At 43.1% G+C, this 16910-nt stretch overlaps 1 protein-coding gene across 2 annotated transcripts in view; it reads right to left on the bottom strand.

Annotated features, from left to right (window-relative positions):
- The window catches only part of HACD3 (3-hydroxyacyl-CoA dehydratase 3), a 47445-nt gene that overhangs the window by 15092 nt on the left and 15443 nt on the right, over positions 1-16910 (bottom strand). For both annotated transcript variants that reach the window (XM_031002378.3, XM_055362642.2), the window contains exons 2-6: positions 11033-11075; positions 8308-8381; positions 6355-6519; positions 4510-4561; positions 364-474 (exon numbers count right to left, since the gene is read on the bottom strand). In XM_031002378.3, the coding sequence (XP_030858238.3) occupies positions 364-474; positions 4510-4561; positions 6355-6519; positions 8308-8381; positions 11033-11075 (445 nt within the window). The remainder of the gene's footprint in view (positions 1-363; positions 475-4509; positions 4562-6354; positions 6520-8307; positions 8382-11032; positions 11076-16910) is intronic.

Below are 16910 nucleotides of genomic sequence, written 5' to 3'. Positions count from 1 at the left end.
GAGAACCCTTTTGGCCTTGCATAACTTTGGCACTGGAAGTATCACATCAATTTATTTAGTTGTTAGTGAACATTTTTACAAAAGGATTCTAACCCAAGATGTGGCTCTGGCTAGCTATGGATGTGAACTATTTTTGACCATCTCTAGGCCTATATTTTATTACCTGTTAAATGGAAAGAATACCAGTCAGCTTATTTCACAAGGCCATGGGAAATAAGAGCTATGAAAGCACAACGAAAAGTAGAGGGTGCTGCACAAATGCAGGGGTTATTATTAACATCAAAGGCAGAGAGTGCTCTCTTTGGTGACTACTGGGCCAAACAACTGAGAAAGGGAAAATTAATCCAAAAATGTCTTACTTGCCTTTTCCCAAGATACAGAATCGCACAGTCAGGTTGACAAAGATCCAGGAGAATCCCAAGAATTGCACAAGATTATACATAAACAGGTATCCTTTCCTTAAGTTTGTAAGAGCTGTAAAGCAAAGCAAAGCAGTAAGCTATTAAAAGCAATAGTCCCAGCAGGAGACAGGTGTATGAGGCATATCTGGATGACTTCATCCCTTTTTCCTTCCTGAATGCTCCTAAGCTCCCACACAAATACCTGGTCCAGGTCCTCACCAGCCTGGGCTCCTACTCCCACAGAGAAACATACAAGGAACATTGCTCTCCAGCATGTATTTTCAGCAGGACTTCCTTTCCCAGCCTTGAAGAATAGGTATACAGACATAACAAACCCAAGAAAAAAATATTACCCCTGGTGTGATATTATGATATGTGTATATGTATATATAGGTTTTCGGAAACGGTTTCTGGCTTATAACTCCCACAGCCCTTGTTACAGTTTTTTGTTATAATGTTGGGACACTTTAGGCCTCAGAAAACAGAATCTCACTCTATGACCTTCCCTGCCTTCCTTTCAGCTGCCCAAGGCACGACTCTAATCTGATTGTGGGTCCTAAGACCCTCATTCCAGAGAGGGTCTTGCCTCATACTCTGGAGGAGGGAACACTGTACAGAGAGGCTGAGAAGAATCTGAACAGACAGGCCTTGCTGGGTTTAGGTCAGACCCTTTTTGTCCAATCACATTTCAACACAGTTCAACACGCTTCAGTCATGCCTATCCGATGAAGTCTCCATAAAAGGCCCAAGGGGACAGGGTTTAGTCAGCTTCCAGACAGCTGAACACATGGAGGTTCCTGGAGGGTGGCACACCTGGGGAGGGCATGGAAGCTCCGCACCACTTCCTCCATACTTCCTCCTAATCTCTTCATCTGTATCCTTCATAATATCCCTTACAATAAACGAACAAATGTGTTTCCCTGAGTTCTGTGGAGCCACGCTAGCAAATCAATCAAACCACAGGAGCGGGTTGTGGAAACCATAATTTACAGCCTATTGGTCACAAGTTCTGGAGGCCCAGACTCGGGACAGGCTGGGGGCAGGGGTGTGTCTTGGGGACTGAGCCCTCCATCTGTGGGAATCTGATGCTATCTCTAGGTAAACAGTGTCAGAATTGAATCGGAGGGCACCCAGCTGGTGTCTGCTGCAGAACTCATTGCTTGCTTGGTGTGTGGGGGAAAAAACCCACCCACTTGGTCACAGAAGTCTTCTGTGTTGATTGTTGTTGAGTAAGAAAATAGGAAAAAGCAGTTGAGTGTTGTAGTGTTGTATTTTTTCCATAACACCTGGCAAAAAAATGAGTGGCCATCTGAAGAGGCATTACAAAAAGGAAATAAAGATTTCCTCAGCTCCGGCTCAATTTTTTTTTTCTTTTTTTTTTGAGACAGAGTCTTGCTCTGTCACCCAGGCTGGAGTGCAGTGGCACAATCTCGGCTCACTGCACGCTCCACCTCCCAGGTTCAAGCAATTCTCCTGCCTCAGCCTCCCGAGTAGCTGAGATTACAGGCATCCGCCACCACGTCCAGCTAATTTTTGTATTTTAGCAGACACAGGGTTTCATCATGTTGGCCAGGGTGGTCTTAAACTCCTAACCTCAGGTGATCTGCCCACCTTGGCCTCCCAAAGTGCTGGGATTACAGGCATGAGCCACCGTGCCTGGCCCTCCAGTCATCTTAATATAATCCATAGTTTCTTCTTTTCTGGAATTTTTTTAAGGTCACTGAGGTCAAACTAGCTCAAAGAGACAGATACAGTAAATGAAAAAAAAATCCTGATATTTGGTTATATATTCACTCAACCAAGCATTAACTGAATACCTACAATGTGCAAGGTACTGTGAGAAGAACTACTGGGATACAAAGGTAGTTCAAGGCTGCCCTCAGAGCTTACAATCTAAAAACTAATACCAGGTGGGGAGTAACAAGTAATGTCTTGTGAAACTTTCAAGGTAAAAAAACGACATTAGGCTGGAGAAGTAGACATCAAGCTAGTCTACATGGATAAAGCTGGTATCTAATCTGGGCTTTTTTTTTTTTTTTTTTTTTTGAGATAGGGTCTCACTCTGTTCCCAGGTTAGAATGCAGTGGTGGGACCATAGCTCTCTGCAGCCCTGACCTCCTGGAGTCAACCCATCCTCCCACCTCACCTTCCAAGTAGTTAGTTCTACAGGTCTGTGCCACCACACCTTGCTAATTTTATATTCCATTATGTTTTGTAGAAACACAGTCTTGCTACGTTGCCCAGGCTGATCTCAAACTCCTGGCCTAAAAGATCCTCCCGCCTCAGTCTCCCAAAGTGCTGGGATTAGAGGCATGAGCCATCATACTTGGCCTGATCTGGGCTTTGAAAGATGGGCAGACTGAGGACATAACCAAAGCAGGACAATTTCAAACCAACATGCAGGAAAATAAGGGACATTAATTTTATCTGCAGCCTAAGATTCATGAAGATACAGCCAATTACAGAGTAAAGGAAGAAACAAGAGGCTTTGACAGAGTCATTGTTGAGTCAAAGGAGTAGGGTAAAGAAAAGGACAGTTCTTAAGAGAAGATCTATGGTGTTCAGATTTTGCTGCTACATATTTATTCCTAGGCTACAGATATTCTGCAAAGACATCTGGTTGGTCCTCAAATAATCACATTTAATAATGTGGTCAATCAAAAGCAGCCTAAGCCAGGCACAGTGGCATATGCCTGTAATCCCAGCTACTTGGGAGGCTGAGGTAGAAGGATCACTTGAGCCCAGGATCTTAAGATCAGCCTGGACAGCATAGCAAGACCCCATCTCAAAAAAAAACACAGCCTTATCCTAAGACTCCAAAAAATGTCAGACTTCTAGCAACATTTAGCTAATTAAAAGTTATTTCTTCAAAACTACAAAAATCTATTACACTTCCCCACCATAAAGAACTTCCTTGTTCAGAAAACTTTATGAATTTAGGTAAAACAGTTAAAGCTTTACCTAACACCCAAAAAATCCATATATTAGAATTTTTATCTATTTTTGAAGTTTATCCCTTTAAGACACCAAAACATTAATTTAAATCTCAAAGTGGCTTTTTTATGTTGTTATTCTCTGCCTCCACTGATCCTCTCCCCTCCTCGGCTTTCCTAAAAGAATATTCCCCTAAGGTAGTCGCTATTCAAATATTTTTTAAAATTCCTTCTCAAAAGAAACCTTATTCGGAATGCCGACACATAACACTCAAAAGAGAGCTGCTCTGACTGAGGTAGACCTGTTTGTGTGATCTACTCCTCCAAAGCATCTCTGGGAACCCCTGGGGCACCATGGAACACAGTTTGAAAACTACTGCTCCAAAACGTTCCCCTCCCTTATTTATGGCATGCTAGATAAGTACCACTAAAATTTGAAAAATTTCAACTTAGAACAAGTAAGAAGGACTTATTTCATTCTGCTTTTCAGAGGTAGTTTTACATAGACCTGCAGTTCTCCCACTAAGAATGTAAGCCCTTTTGAGTATAGGCGCTACGATGGATCCCTCTGGCTCTTGGTCAAGGGCCCAGCACAATGCTTGCCACACAGCATGACTTTAACAGATAGCTGCTGAATTTAATCTAACTACATCACCCAGAAGATAATACACTTACAGAGCTTCCTGCTTAAAGTGGTTAGACGGAAACAGAAATTGATTTGTTAAAGGTTAATGAATAGCAGGACTACACAGAATACTCTCCATCTTTCAGGCTGACAACCACACTTATGTATCGTACAGCCTTTGAGATTTCAGCTGGGAGAAAAACACCAGGCTGAAGGAATGTAGCCTTGGATCCATGCAATCATTTCCACAAGTCTCTGCAGGATTTGGTTGCCATCTGCCATGAGGCCAGTCCAGGAGTTCTTTCATTCTGCTACACTAGCCTTGGTGTACTCATGAAATAACAACCAAAACACAAAGGACACATTAAAGGTAAGGATTCTGACGTGGGTGGTGCAGACCTTAAGCACTGGACCTAAAAGCTTTTTCATAAACTCACCCACACAGCTCACCGGGATGAAATCATTAGCTCTCCTGCCACATCACAATTATCCATACTTGCAACACTAGCACAAGTTAACTGGTAACTACCGTTGCAGCAGCACAACTTACTTTCAGGAGAGCCTTCGCTTTCCAGTCGGAGTTTATTTAGGCGCTCTTCTTCCTAGAATTTAGACAAAAGTTTTCCAAGAACACAAGTTAGAATTCCCAGATGCTTGCAAAAGTCCATATGCTGGCTGAGTAATCTGACTCCCTCAAAGCCAACTCCTCCAGTTGGAGTCAGTGCATCATTGGGAAAAATATTCTAGGTCATAGGGCCAAACGCCTGACTCCTGCTTACTAAGCAGCATTAGCATCACAGGTGCCCATCCATTGTTCACAAAATTAACCCAATGAGCTGGCTTCCAAACTGACAAGTGACCTTGGAATCTTAAAGCTGGAAAGGACATCCAGAAGATCTGTCGCAGTCAGAGAAATAAAACAGAAGTTTAAGGCAGGAGGTAGACTGCTATTTTATTTTTCAAGACTTCTAGAATTTTAGTATAATTTTTCCAGAAGCTAAGATCATGTTTCCAACATCACTATGAACTCACGTTTAGCTTAACAGAGATACAGATGGATCCATACAGAAATATTTACAGGTGTATGTGTATGCATGGGTTAGTATCCAAACATATATTTTCTTGTTCTGTCAGTGAAGAGAACTTAAAAGCAATGGCAACCTGGTAGCAATGAGCATACCCGGCACCCAGATCTTGGTTTCCAATGCTATTCCACAATAAGAACAGAGCTCCTTGAAGAAATGGCTGTTCCAGGGCTGGAGCAGGAAACATACATGCAAGATAAGCCTGGAGCAGCTTATAGTGCCAGAAAGTAAGGAAGTGCTCAAAAAAAAAAAAAAAAAAAACCAGTCCCATAATGATGGCGCTTTCTCAAAAAGATACAAAAGCCAAATGAAAGATGGGCAGGATGGGCAGGATGAGGACATAACCAAAGGCCAGTTAGTGCCAAAGCTGGAAGAATTTGAGCAACAAAATAAATAATATTAGATTATAACTCAAAGTATAAAATAAATACCCATGTACTCACATGATATAAATAAATGATTGAATAAATAAATGGGAGACAATAGACATGCGTAATTATTCTCCTATGCAGAAGAATTCCAAATAAATTATGTAGATACTCCCTCCATCTAAAGGACAGGAAGCATAACTCCCTGCTCCTTAAATGTAGGCTACACATAGTGACTTCCTTCCAAGGAGTGGCAAGAGGAAAATAACCTTATAGTGGAGAAACCTGATAAGCGTCACCTCAAGCCGGCTAACCCATGGTTAATATCAACAGTGATGTGTCATGTTGACAGTATGTACTTTTTTTTTTTTTTGAGACTCTCGCTCTGTTGCCCAGGCTGGAGTGCAGTGGCGTGATCTCGGCTCACGGCAAGCTCCGCCTCCCGAGTTCACACCATTCTCCTGCCTCAGCCTCCTGAGCAGCTGCGACTACAGGCATGCGCCAGCACGCCCGGCTAATTTTTTGTATTTTTAGTAGAGACAGGGTTTCACTGTGCTAGCCAGGATGGTCTCAATCTTCTGACCTCGTGATCCGCGCACCTTGGCCTCCCAAAGTGCTGGGATTACAGGCGTGAGCCACCGTGCCCGGCTGTATGTACTCTTGATATGATGTGATAAGAATTGCACTTTACTTCAGTGGTCTTCTCCTCAATATCTAACACCTTAGTCTAGTTGTAAGAGAAACATCAGACAGATTTCAACTGAAGGACAGTCTACAAAATACATAGCCAATACTTCTTGAAAATCACGTCACCAGGTCTTTAAATGAATTTGTAACTTTGTAGCTATTCTTTCAGACCCTGAGAGGTATCTGAAGTGGCCTGAATAATGTGGGTTCCCCATGATTTGTCCTCAATGGCTAGACCCTAGGATCCTTACTAACCTTAGCTCTGAGCTCCATTTCCGCATCAGATTCATCCAGCCAACGATCAAAGTCAGGAGCCAAAAACAGTGGTCGCTTTTCCTGCTTCGTGAGTCTCTCCCACCACTGACTCACTTTCTTCTGTACTGTAATGTTTACCTGCCTCTGCGTCAGTTTGTAAACAGGCTAGGAGAGAAAGTGAAAATGTGAGAATGCCCTCTTCCGTTCCCTGAAGCAGCACCATGCCAGGGGCACCGTACATAGAAGCTGCAGGATATATTTATTCTCCTTCTTTCTCTGGTCCTGCAAGTCCTGATGCAAAGGGAACATCTAGACCAAGGGTCTCCAACTCCTGGGCCACGGACTGATACTGGTCCATGGCCTGTTGGGAATCGGGCCACACAGGAGGAGCTGAGTGGTGGGCAAGTGAGTGAAACTTCACCTATATTTAGACTCGCTCCCCATCACTTGCATTACTGCCTAAGCCCTGCCTCCTGTCAGATCAGCACTGGCACAAGATTCACATAGGAGCGTGAACTCTATTGTGAATTGTGCATGCAAGGAATCTAGGTTGCTCACTCTTTATGAGACTATAATGCCTGATGATCTGTCACTGTCTCCCATCACCCCCAGATGGGACTGTGTAGTTGCAAGAAAACAAGCTCAGGGCTCTCACTGATTCTACATTATGATGAGTTGTATTCATTATATATTACAATGTAATAATAACAGAAATAAAGTGCACAACAAATGTAATGCATTTGAATCACCCTGAAACCATCCCCATCCCACCATCTGTGGAAAAAGTGCCTTCCACAAAATTGGTCCCTGGTGCCAAAAAGGTTGATCTAGACCAAGGGCTGGCATGGAGAACTGGTAAGGACATAATGTCCTTCTCTGATTCCCCCAGTGAATGACACAGGAGGATATCAGGATAAGAAAGGCAAATAGTTCCTGGTTAGGCTGGAGGGAACTAGCATGAACCTCCTGCCACAGCCACATCATGCAAGGTACTATGTCCAATCACCCTCTCAAGGGTACTGCATTCAATTACCCTCAGCTTATAAATTTTCCTCCCATGAAAATGACTGTCCTGGCTCAGCAGACCCCGGTTTTAGAAACACCTGCATCAAGATCAGAACTGTATTGGATCAGTTACAGATTTTTTCACAGGGGTCAATTTGGGGAGTCTTCCCAACTAAACTCAAATTCTTACAGGCCATTCCAGCTCATTGTTTGTCTACATGTCCTGTCCCTTTTCTCCAAAGGAAGCTCCATGACAGGTTCTCTGCCCACTGTACCACTGGTTATTATTCATGCTTTCTCCAAACAACTGAGCACCTGCGCACGGAAATCAAGAAGCTCAAGCCACCAGAGCTAAGTGTAATTCCAGAAGCCAAAATACCCCATCTATTAGATTCTCTCCCTGCTTGTGAGAGAAGCTTCCTCAGGCTCTAAGGGAAGGGAAGTTTTGATGATATCTGCAGCATTCTTTCTGAAGGCCAGCTGCCTTCGCCCTTTCTGATTTCTATTTTTCTCACCTGCACCTGTGGCAAAGTCACATGAAAGTAACCCCTGGTGGGGGCTTCAACCACTCTATGTAACTCTGTTCTCAATGGGTGCCATATTCCTCTGCCATCACTAAAACCAGAGAATATCAGAGCTGGAAGGAACCCTGGAGATCACTTAGTCCAGACCTTCATTTAACACATGAGAACACCGGAACTCGAAGAAGTGAAGAGACTTGTTCAAGATCACACCGCTAATAAATGGCAGGGCCCTGACTCAACTTGGGGTCTCTGACTTTCCCATTCCTCTGCAGCTAAAACCTGGGCTCTGTTCCAAATAAAAGAACTCTATTATTCCCCTTTGGTTTTTATCTTCTTCCCTCCACAAACCCTGCTCCCCATTTCACTAAACTACTGGTATTCATTTCCTAAAATGGGAAGGGAAGTGAGAAAGGAAAGAACATACCTCTGGCTTCACAAGGTCTAAGAACTCCAGGTGAAATTCATAGACATTGTCTCCTTTGGCACCATGTCCTTGAGCTATAAAGAAAGAAATGTGGGTTACTGCAAACTTGAGCAGAGCAAGGCCATCCAAAAGCCAGCTTGGTGCAGTTCTTTCCTAAGTATGCGAATATTACACATTTTTTTTTTTTTTGAGACGGAGTCTTGCTCTGTCGCCCAGGCTGGAGTGCAGTGGCACGATCTCGGCTCACTGTAAGCTCCGCCTCCCGGGTTCATGCCATTCTCCTGCCTCAGCCTCCCGAGTAGCTGGGACTACAGGCACCCGCCACCATGCCCAGCTAATTTTTTTTATTTTTAGTAGAGATGGGGTTTCACCGTGTTAACCAGGATGGTCTCGATCTCCTGACCTTGTGATCCACCCACCTCAGCCTCCCAAAGTGCTGGGATTACAGACATGAGCCACTGTACCTGGCACGAATATCATACTTGATTGTAGCCAAAAGGCCAAGAAGCAACGTAGTCCACAAATCTTAATGGGTCCTGTTAAAATGTGTGGGGGCTTGTGAGCAGAGCTCCTCAACAGCTAGATAGGCCAAATCTTTGACACAAGTTTATCTCCATATGTCCTCTGATGTCAGTTTTGGAGTATTTACCCAATCTTCCACTGTGACCCTGATGATACCCCATACAAATAACAGGCAGGAAAAAGAATAGAGAAAGCAATGCCAAAGGAGCCACACGGATATAAATTTAACTTTCACAATTACTTTGGCTCTAAATCTAGAGCAGACAAAAATTGGTGGGTGTATCATCTTGACTGCAGGGTACATGGAAATGCTGGGTTGTCTTGGACAGCTCTGAATCTAAAACCTCCCAACCAGGGAGAGAGAATGAAGGCAGAAGCTGACTCCTCCTTTAGCACATCCCAAATGGAACAAGGAAAAAGAAATACAATCTTTCGCAGCTTATGAAGGACAGGTGGAACTAGGAGGGAAGTACCTGAGTTGGCCAATGCCCCATCCCTATGCCTTGACATGGCTCCTTTCCCCAATTCTAGCTGGCACCATGCCTAGATGCCAGTGACTGCTGGACCCAGCAGCTGCTGCTGAACCACCCTTCCACTCTCCTCTCTGATTCATTTACCATTTGGTTCCCTTCTGGGACTCTCTTTCCTTATCTGATCATATGTAGACTAATAACCTGCCTAATATTCGCTACAGGTAGCAATTATTCTCTGTGACGATAAATTCCTTAAGGTAGGACAGTATATAAGGTCTAAGTGGCAAGATATGCTTTTATCACTTTAAATTTCATGTAAATGTATATAATTCCCAAAAAACCTGAGCTGAGTGGTGACTACTCTCATCTTGAAAAGCAGATACAAAAGCCAGGCTGTACTTTCATGCAAGTATATTACAGTAGATGGAATTTCACATAAAGCAGAAACTCTTTATGCTCCAATAATCCCAGGAACTGGAACAGAGAGCAGAGAGAATCCTACCCCACTGGGTGACAGTGAATGGAAATCCCACCCTCTCCAGTAGAGCAGTAAATCTGCTGAGGGACTGAGGAGAAGGCAGATAGAGGCAGATTCACAGAATCAGAGACTGTCAGAGCTGAAAAGGCCTGAGACATCATCTTGAGTGTAGTGTTTCTCAAACTGGTCTGCTAATCTAGTATCAGGAAGCCACAAAGTCTCATCAAGAAAATTTCTTAGGAATGGTGAGAAGGGATGTAATAAATAATTATTATTTTTTTAAATGTTTAAAAAGAAAAATATTTAAAAAAAACAAAAACAAAAAACAAAAAACAGGCACGGTGGCTCACGCCTGTAATCCCAGCACTTTGAGAGGCCGAGGTGGGCAGATCACTTGAGGTCAGGAGTTCGAGACCAGCCTGGACAACATAGTGAAACCCTGTCTCTACTAAAAATACAAAAATTAGCTGGGCGTGGTGGCGGGTGCCTGTAATCCCAGCTACTCGGGAGACTGAGGCACAAGAATCACTTGAACCCAGGAGGCAGAGGTTGCATTGAGCCGAAATCATGCCACTGCATTCCAGCCTGGGTGATAGAGCAAGACTCAATCTCAAAATAAATAAATAAATAAATTTTCTATTTTATGTTTTCATAATAATCTTTTTTTTTAAAAAAAGCAGCATATTCTAGATCATCTAGATGGCCACTTCATAATCAAGTACTGCCATGCAATCAGTAGCTGTATGTGTGTCTGTATTCACAGCTGCAGTGGAGCCAAATATCACTTAAAGTGACCATATTTAATTCTTCACGTTTCTCAATCTCAGGTCCATGAGCCCTTGAGAGTCCTGTGGAAACATTCTTAGGTGTCCACGGGTCCTCGAGTTTGAGAAACACAGATTAAAACTCAGCATCTTCATTGTACAGGTCCAGAGAAGTCAATAACTTGTCCAAGATAGTGGCAGAATTAGAGCTAGAAGACACGTCTCCTGATTTCTAACCCAGGATTCTTTTTTTTTTTTTTTCCTTCACTGTATCTACTGCCTCTCCATGGGGGAAACAGGATTTTAAACCAATTCTTTGACTTTTCTAATCATATATTTCAAAACGATTTAGCTTACCTCATGAGGATCAGAGGCGTGAACATCAGCAAAAAACAAGTAAGACAAATACATTTTTTTTAAAAAAGGGAAACCACCACCACACCTCCTTAACTGTGTATAGAGATGGGAGCATTTGCTGGGATACTGACCTTTGAAATGCAGCACGTTTTCAGTGATGCTGATGGCAGGGTTCTGTGAAAAGAGACCAAGGATACAAGAAGGCATTTTAATGAAGAGAAAAAATGAGATTAAACAAGGGGCTTCTTCCCCTCATCCCTCTCCCATAAGGACTCAACCTCCTACTCTGTGCCTCCCCCAGAAATATATTTAGTCATTTATTCACATCTCTGTAGGCTTTCTCTATGTCTGTCTGTACCTATCTAAGACTGCAGACTCCTGCAAGAAGGACCCTAACCTGCTCTAACTGTGCAAACAATCAAGTACTGAATTAGTCCATTCTGAAAATGGCCAGTCATGCAAGGTGCTATGTGAGATATGACACGGGAATACAGAGAACTCCAGGACTCAATCCCTGAGCTGTAGAACAGAGGATCCAGTGGGACAGATGAGGCACTTTCTGTGAGAAGATATCAAATAGTTATTAAGAAACATATGGTCAAGACGAAAAGGGTGGTAAAAGGCAGTAAGTGTTAGCAGAGTTAGGGGAGAGAGAGAGCACAACAGGAATAGAGTGGTGGGGAAAAGCTTCACCAAAGGTGAGACCTGTACTGCAACCTGAATGATAAATTAATTCCAACAGGTAGAGGGAAGGGCAGAGGATTGCAGGTGGTGAATGAAAATGAAACATGCTGTGCCTGTGTCTCTAACTTAGAGGCTCCAGACTCTCTTAACCCCCAAAGGAAACAAGACTCGGGAGAGGTCAAAATTCTCCAGACTGCTCATTGATTCCCAGAAGTTGCTACATACCTTCAATTTAGCATCATAATGTAAAGTGAAACTACTTAACACTTTTTCCAGTGGATGAGAAACAACCCAACTCCTACTTCCAGCTCAAGGTTAACAAGCAAGAGGCAGCTCCTTCCCAGTGTCACGGTGTTTGTTTTTCTTCTGTGGGCTTAGCTTTCTGTGTTCCTCAACTACAGCTGTCATCTGACCACAACCTCATGAGATTCCAAGCCAGAACAACCCAACAGAGCCCCTCCTGAAGTCCTAACCCATAGAAACTGTGAGAGACAATAAATGACTATTGTTGCTTTAAGCCACTACATATTGGGTGATTTGTTATGTAGCAACAGATTAACAAATAATTATTAACTGCAATTATTTCTTTAAATGCTTGGTAGAACTTCCAGGTGAAGCCATTTAGACCTGCAAGTTTCCCTGTGGGAAGATTTTTGACTACTGAATCCATGTATTTAATGGTTATTGGGCTATCCAGGTTTTCTATCTCTTTTATAGAAACTGTCTTTATTTCTTGGAATTTATCCATTTTATCTGATATGAACTTGTTTAATATTTTCTTTCTTTTTTTTGAAAAATTCACCTGGAGTGCAATGGCTCAGTCTCGGCTCACTGCAACCTCTGCCTCCCAGGTTCAGGCGATTCTCCTGCCTCAGCCTCCTGAGTAGCTGGTATTACAGGCGCCTGCCATCATGCCCGGCTAATTTTTGTATTTTTGCAGAGACGGGGTTTCACCATGTTGGCCAGGCTAGTCTTGAACTCCTGACCTCAGGTGATCCGCCTGCCTCGGCCTCCCAAAGTGCTGGGATTACAGGCATGAGCCACTGTGTCCAGCCTAGATGCATATAACTTAATATTGTTGTATCTTCCTGGTAAATTGAAACCTTTATCATTATGAACTGCCCTTTTTATCTCTAAAAATACACTTGTGCCTAAAAGTCTATTTTGTGTGATATCAGCATAGCTACTACAGAGGATCGATCTGCATTTGCTTCTGCCAGGGACCTAGGGGTCCTACCAGTTGAGGCCACTTTAAACTAAATTCATGGCTTGAGGGTTCTCAAGTTTAGAGTTTTGGTTCTCCTAAATTGTGTGAATTTGGGCTACATAACCTTTGAGAGCCAACTTACAGTTTTAACTTCTCAAGGACCTTTTCTTCTATTAATACTTAGCTAAGTGTTAAGGCAACTGGAGACAAGCAGATGGAATGGGCTTATTTCTAGTTCATCCTAACCCTAAGTGTATAGTCCTCTCTGAAATACGGTTTATGGAGAAGATTTCCTATTACATGTTACACCTTTGGTGGGTCTTGGGCTTTGATCTTTTTTTTTTTTTTTTTTGAGATGGAATCTCGCTCTGTCACCCAGGCTGGAGTACAGTGACGCCATCTCAATTCACTGCAACCTCCACCTCCCAGGCTCAAGCGATTCTTCTGCTTCAGCCTCCCGAGCAGCTGGGATTACAGGTGTGCACCACCACACCCAGCTAATTTTTTTTTTTTTTTTTTTTTTCCAGCAGAGATGGGATTACACCATATTGGTCAGGCTGGTCTCAAACTCCTGACATTGTGATCCGCCCACCTTGGCCTCCCAAAGTGCTGGGACTACAGCCGTGAGCCACCGCACCAGGCTGGGTTTGACCTTACTTCTATTGCCTGCGCCCTGTCGGGCTGTCAAAACCAAAGTTCAAGTTCACTTAGTTGAGCAAATGTTTGCAAGGCAAAAGCAGTTTCCACGTTCAGCTTATCTGAGTTCCCAATTTCATTTCTACCTTGTTAACTTTTTGATGTTTTTAAGACATTTTTATTCAACACTTTTAGTTGTTTTTATTAGAAAGCTCAATCTACACAACCCAGCCCATCTCTTACAAGAAAAGAAACTGTGCCTTTGCTTATGAAAGGAGGAGTGAACAGCCAGGCCTGGTGCCATGCACCTATAGTCCCAGCTACCGGGGAGGCTGAAGTGGGAGGATCACTTGAACCCAGGGGTTCAAATGCAGTTAGGGGAACATACATAGCAAGTAGTCAGAACCTGTCTCTAATTCTTTTAAAAAATAAAAAGAGAAAGAGAGTGGCTGGGCAAGGTAGCTCATGCCTATAATCCCAACACTTCGGGAGGCCTAAGCAGGAAGATCACTTGAGCCCAGGAGTTCAAGACCAGCCTGAACAACATAGACCGTCTCTACAAAAATAAAAAAATTAGCCAAGTGTGGTGGCACATGCCTGCGGTCCCAGCTACTTGGGAGGCTAAGCTGGGAGGATAACTTGAGCCCAGGAGGTCGAAGCTGCAGAGAGCTTTTATTGCACCACTGCATTCCAGCCTGGATGACAGACTAAGACCCTGTCTCAAAAAAAGGAGTGAAGAGGGAAAAGGGAATAGGAAAACTTTCAAATCATCTTAATCATCTTTTTTTTTTTTTTTTTGGAGACAGAATCTCCCTCTGTCACCCAGGGCTGGAGTGCAGTGGTGCAATCTCGGCTCACTGCAGCCTCCATCTCCCAGGCTCAAGGATCCTCCCACCTTAGCCTCTCAAGTATCTGGGACTACAGGTCCACATCACCATGCCTGGCTAATATCTTTTTTAAATTTTTTGCAGAGACAAGTCTCACTATGTTGCCCAGGCTGGTCCCGAACTCCTGGGCTCAAGTAATCTTCCACCTCAGCCTACCAAACTGCTGGGATTACAGGCATGAGCCACCATGCCCAGCCATCATTTTAAAAATAACAATAAAATCACTTACATCACAGGTCTGCTGTAAGGATTAAATTATAATAGCACACACAGACCCCGGCAACTAGTAAGAATTCACATTCCAGTTGCTTTTTTTCCTCTGACTAAAGTGCCCATCTAAGTTTCCATGCCTGTTGAACACTACTTCTCTTTCAAAGTTCAGGTCAAATGTTAATTCCTGTTCTCTCCTCCTCACCCTAACATCAGAATCAACAGTTTCCTTCCTACTTTGTATTCACCTTTACTATAATACTTACCACACTGTTCCACAATCATTGTTGATCGTTTAACTGCCCCTCTTGACCTGACTTCTTTGATGGCAGGGACTGTGTCTTATTCATTTCCATATACCTAATGCCTCAATAACTGTTAAGTGAACTGAAATCAATTCATCCCATTTTCAGAATCTCTGGCAGAACTACAAAGAGTTCACAATAAACTACCTGCTATCTAACCCTTTAGACAAGAGTTTCCTTTCTCATTCAAATCATTAGTATTTATCTTCAAATTTATGTGATTAGTATGTGTGCAGAAGAGTTAATACAGCAAGCCTGAGGCTGCAGTCTTTAAAAGGGCCTGCTTCCAAGATCAGCCTTTGGCTGGCATCTATCTAGAAACTCGGCTTTCCTCCATCACCTAACTAATAAGGGTGGTCCAATGTTCCTAAACTGTGCCTACAAACAATGTGATTTATGGTGAATATCAACTTTCCTTCTAGGAGCCTGAAATTTTGGTACATGTTAGGCAGAGGTTACCTAAGTAACAAGCCCCCAGTAAAAATCATGGGTACTTGGCCGGGCGCGGTGGCTCATGCCTGTAATCCCAGCACTTTGGGAGGCCAAGGTGGGTGGATCATGAGGTCAGGAGTTCGAGACCAGCCTGACCAATATGGTGAAACCCTGTCTCTACTAAAAATACAAAAATTAGCCAGGCATGGTGGCGTGCGCCTGTAATCCCAGCTACTCAAGAGGCTGAGGCAGGAGAATTGCTTGAACCCAGGAGGCAGAGGTTACAATGAGCCGAGATCGGGCCACTGCACTCCAGCCTCGGTGACAGAGTGAGACTCCGTCTCAAAAAAAAAAAAAAAAAAAAATCCTGGGAACTCAATCACTAACGGGCTTCCCTGGGCAGAAAAGTTATACATAAGTCATTGCATTTTTCGTCGCTGGTGGAGTGTGCTCAAGTATACCCCCTCACAGGAGGAAGAATGATAAACAGGCTTATACGTGGATTTCTCCAGACTCCACTTGTGCTTTTTTTCCTTTGCTGATCCTGTCCTGTATTCTCCAGCTGTAACAAACCTTAGTCATGAGTACAATTATATACTAAGTCCCATGAATCCTTCGAGCAAATCACTGAGCACACTGGTGGCTGCCAGGGAACCCCAAAACTCTGTGTATTTTTAATGTGATCCTTTTCACCCCAATGTTTTATTTTGAAAACGTTTAAATCTACAAAAAAATTGAAAAACTAGGCCAGGCGTGGTGGCTCACACCTGCAATCCCAGCACTTTGGAAGGCCAAAGCAGGCAGATCACTTGACGCCAGTAGTTTGGGACCAGCCTGGACTCCAGCCTGGGCGACAGAGCAAGACCCTGTCTCAAGTAAAAAAAGAAAAAATAGTATAATATAATGAAAACTCATATACCTTCTACCAATTGATTGCTAAATGTCATATTTGGTTTTTTTAGGGTGGGGGTGCCTCCATTCTACAAAATATAATGAAAGCTCCCAATATTTGCTTTTTATATGCATAGTTTTTTGCTGAATTATTTCAAAATGAGCTGCAGACATCATACTTAACCTCCAAATATTTCCTCTAAGAAATTATATTATCTTGTATAATTACCAAAGCTTTCTAATACCTAAGAACAATAATTCCATATTATCTAATAAAAAATCTACATGAACAATTGTCTCAAAGATGTTCAATTGTTTTTGTTATTTACTGTAATGCACGCAACCACTCCAAAACTTAACTTAAAACAACTATTTTATTATCCTACATGATTCTACAGGTTGACTGGGGCTCAGCTATATAGTTCTACTCCATGTGATGTTGGCTGGGGCTGTATAGTATATTGGGCTGGAACATTCAAGACGGGTCGCTCACTTAGCTCATAATTGTTGCTGGTTGTCATTTGGTAGTTCAGCTAAGACCAGAATAACTATATTTGGCCACTCCATGTGGCTTGGGTCTCCCGCAGCAGGACTGCTCAGTTCCGAGAGGGAATGTCTCAAGAGCAAGTGGTCTAAGAGAGAAGAAGCGGAAGCTGGCAGTTCTCTTACAAAGAGTAAGCCTGGAACTGGTCACAGCATCATTCTCCAGCATTCTATTCACTAAGCTGCCAGAGGGCCTGCCCAGATTCAGGGAAAG

This window comes from Gorilla gorilla, chromosome 16 (assembly GCF_029281585.2).
Source record: "Gorilla gorilla gorilla isolate KB3781 chromosome 16, NHGRI_mGorGor1-v2.1_pri, whole genome shotgun sequence".
NCBI lineage: Eukaryota > Metazoa > Chordata > Mammalia > Primates > Hominidae > Gorilla > Gorilla gorilla.
Note: the sequence above shows the minus strand (reverse complement) of the source record. Positions and strands in the feature narration are given on the sequence as shown.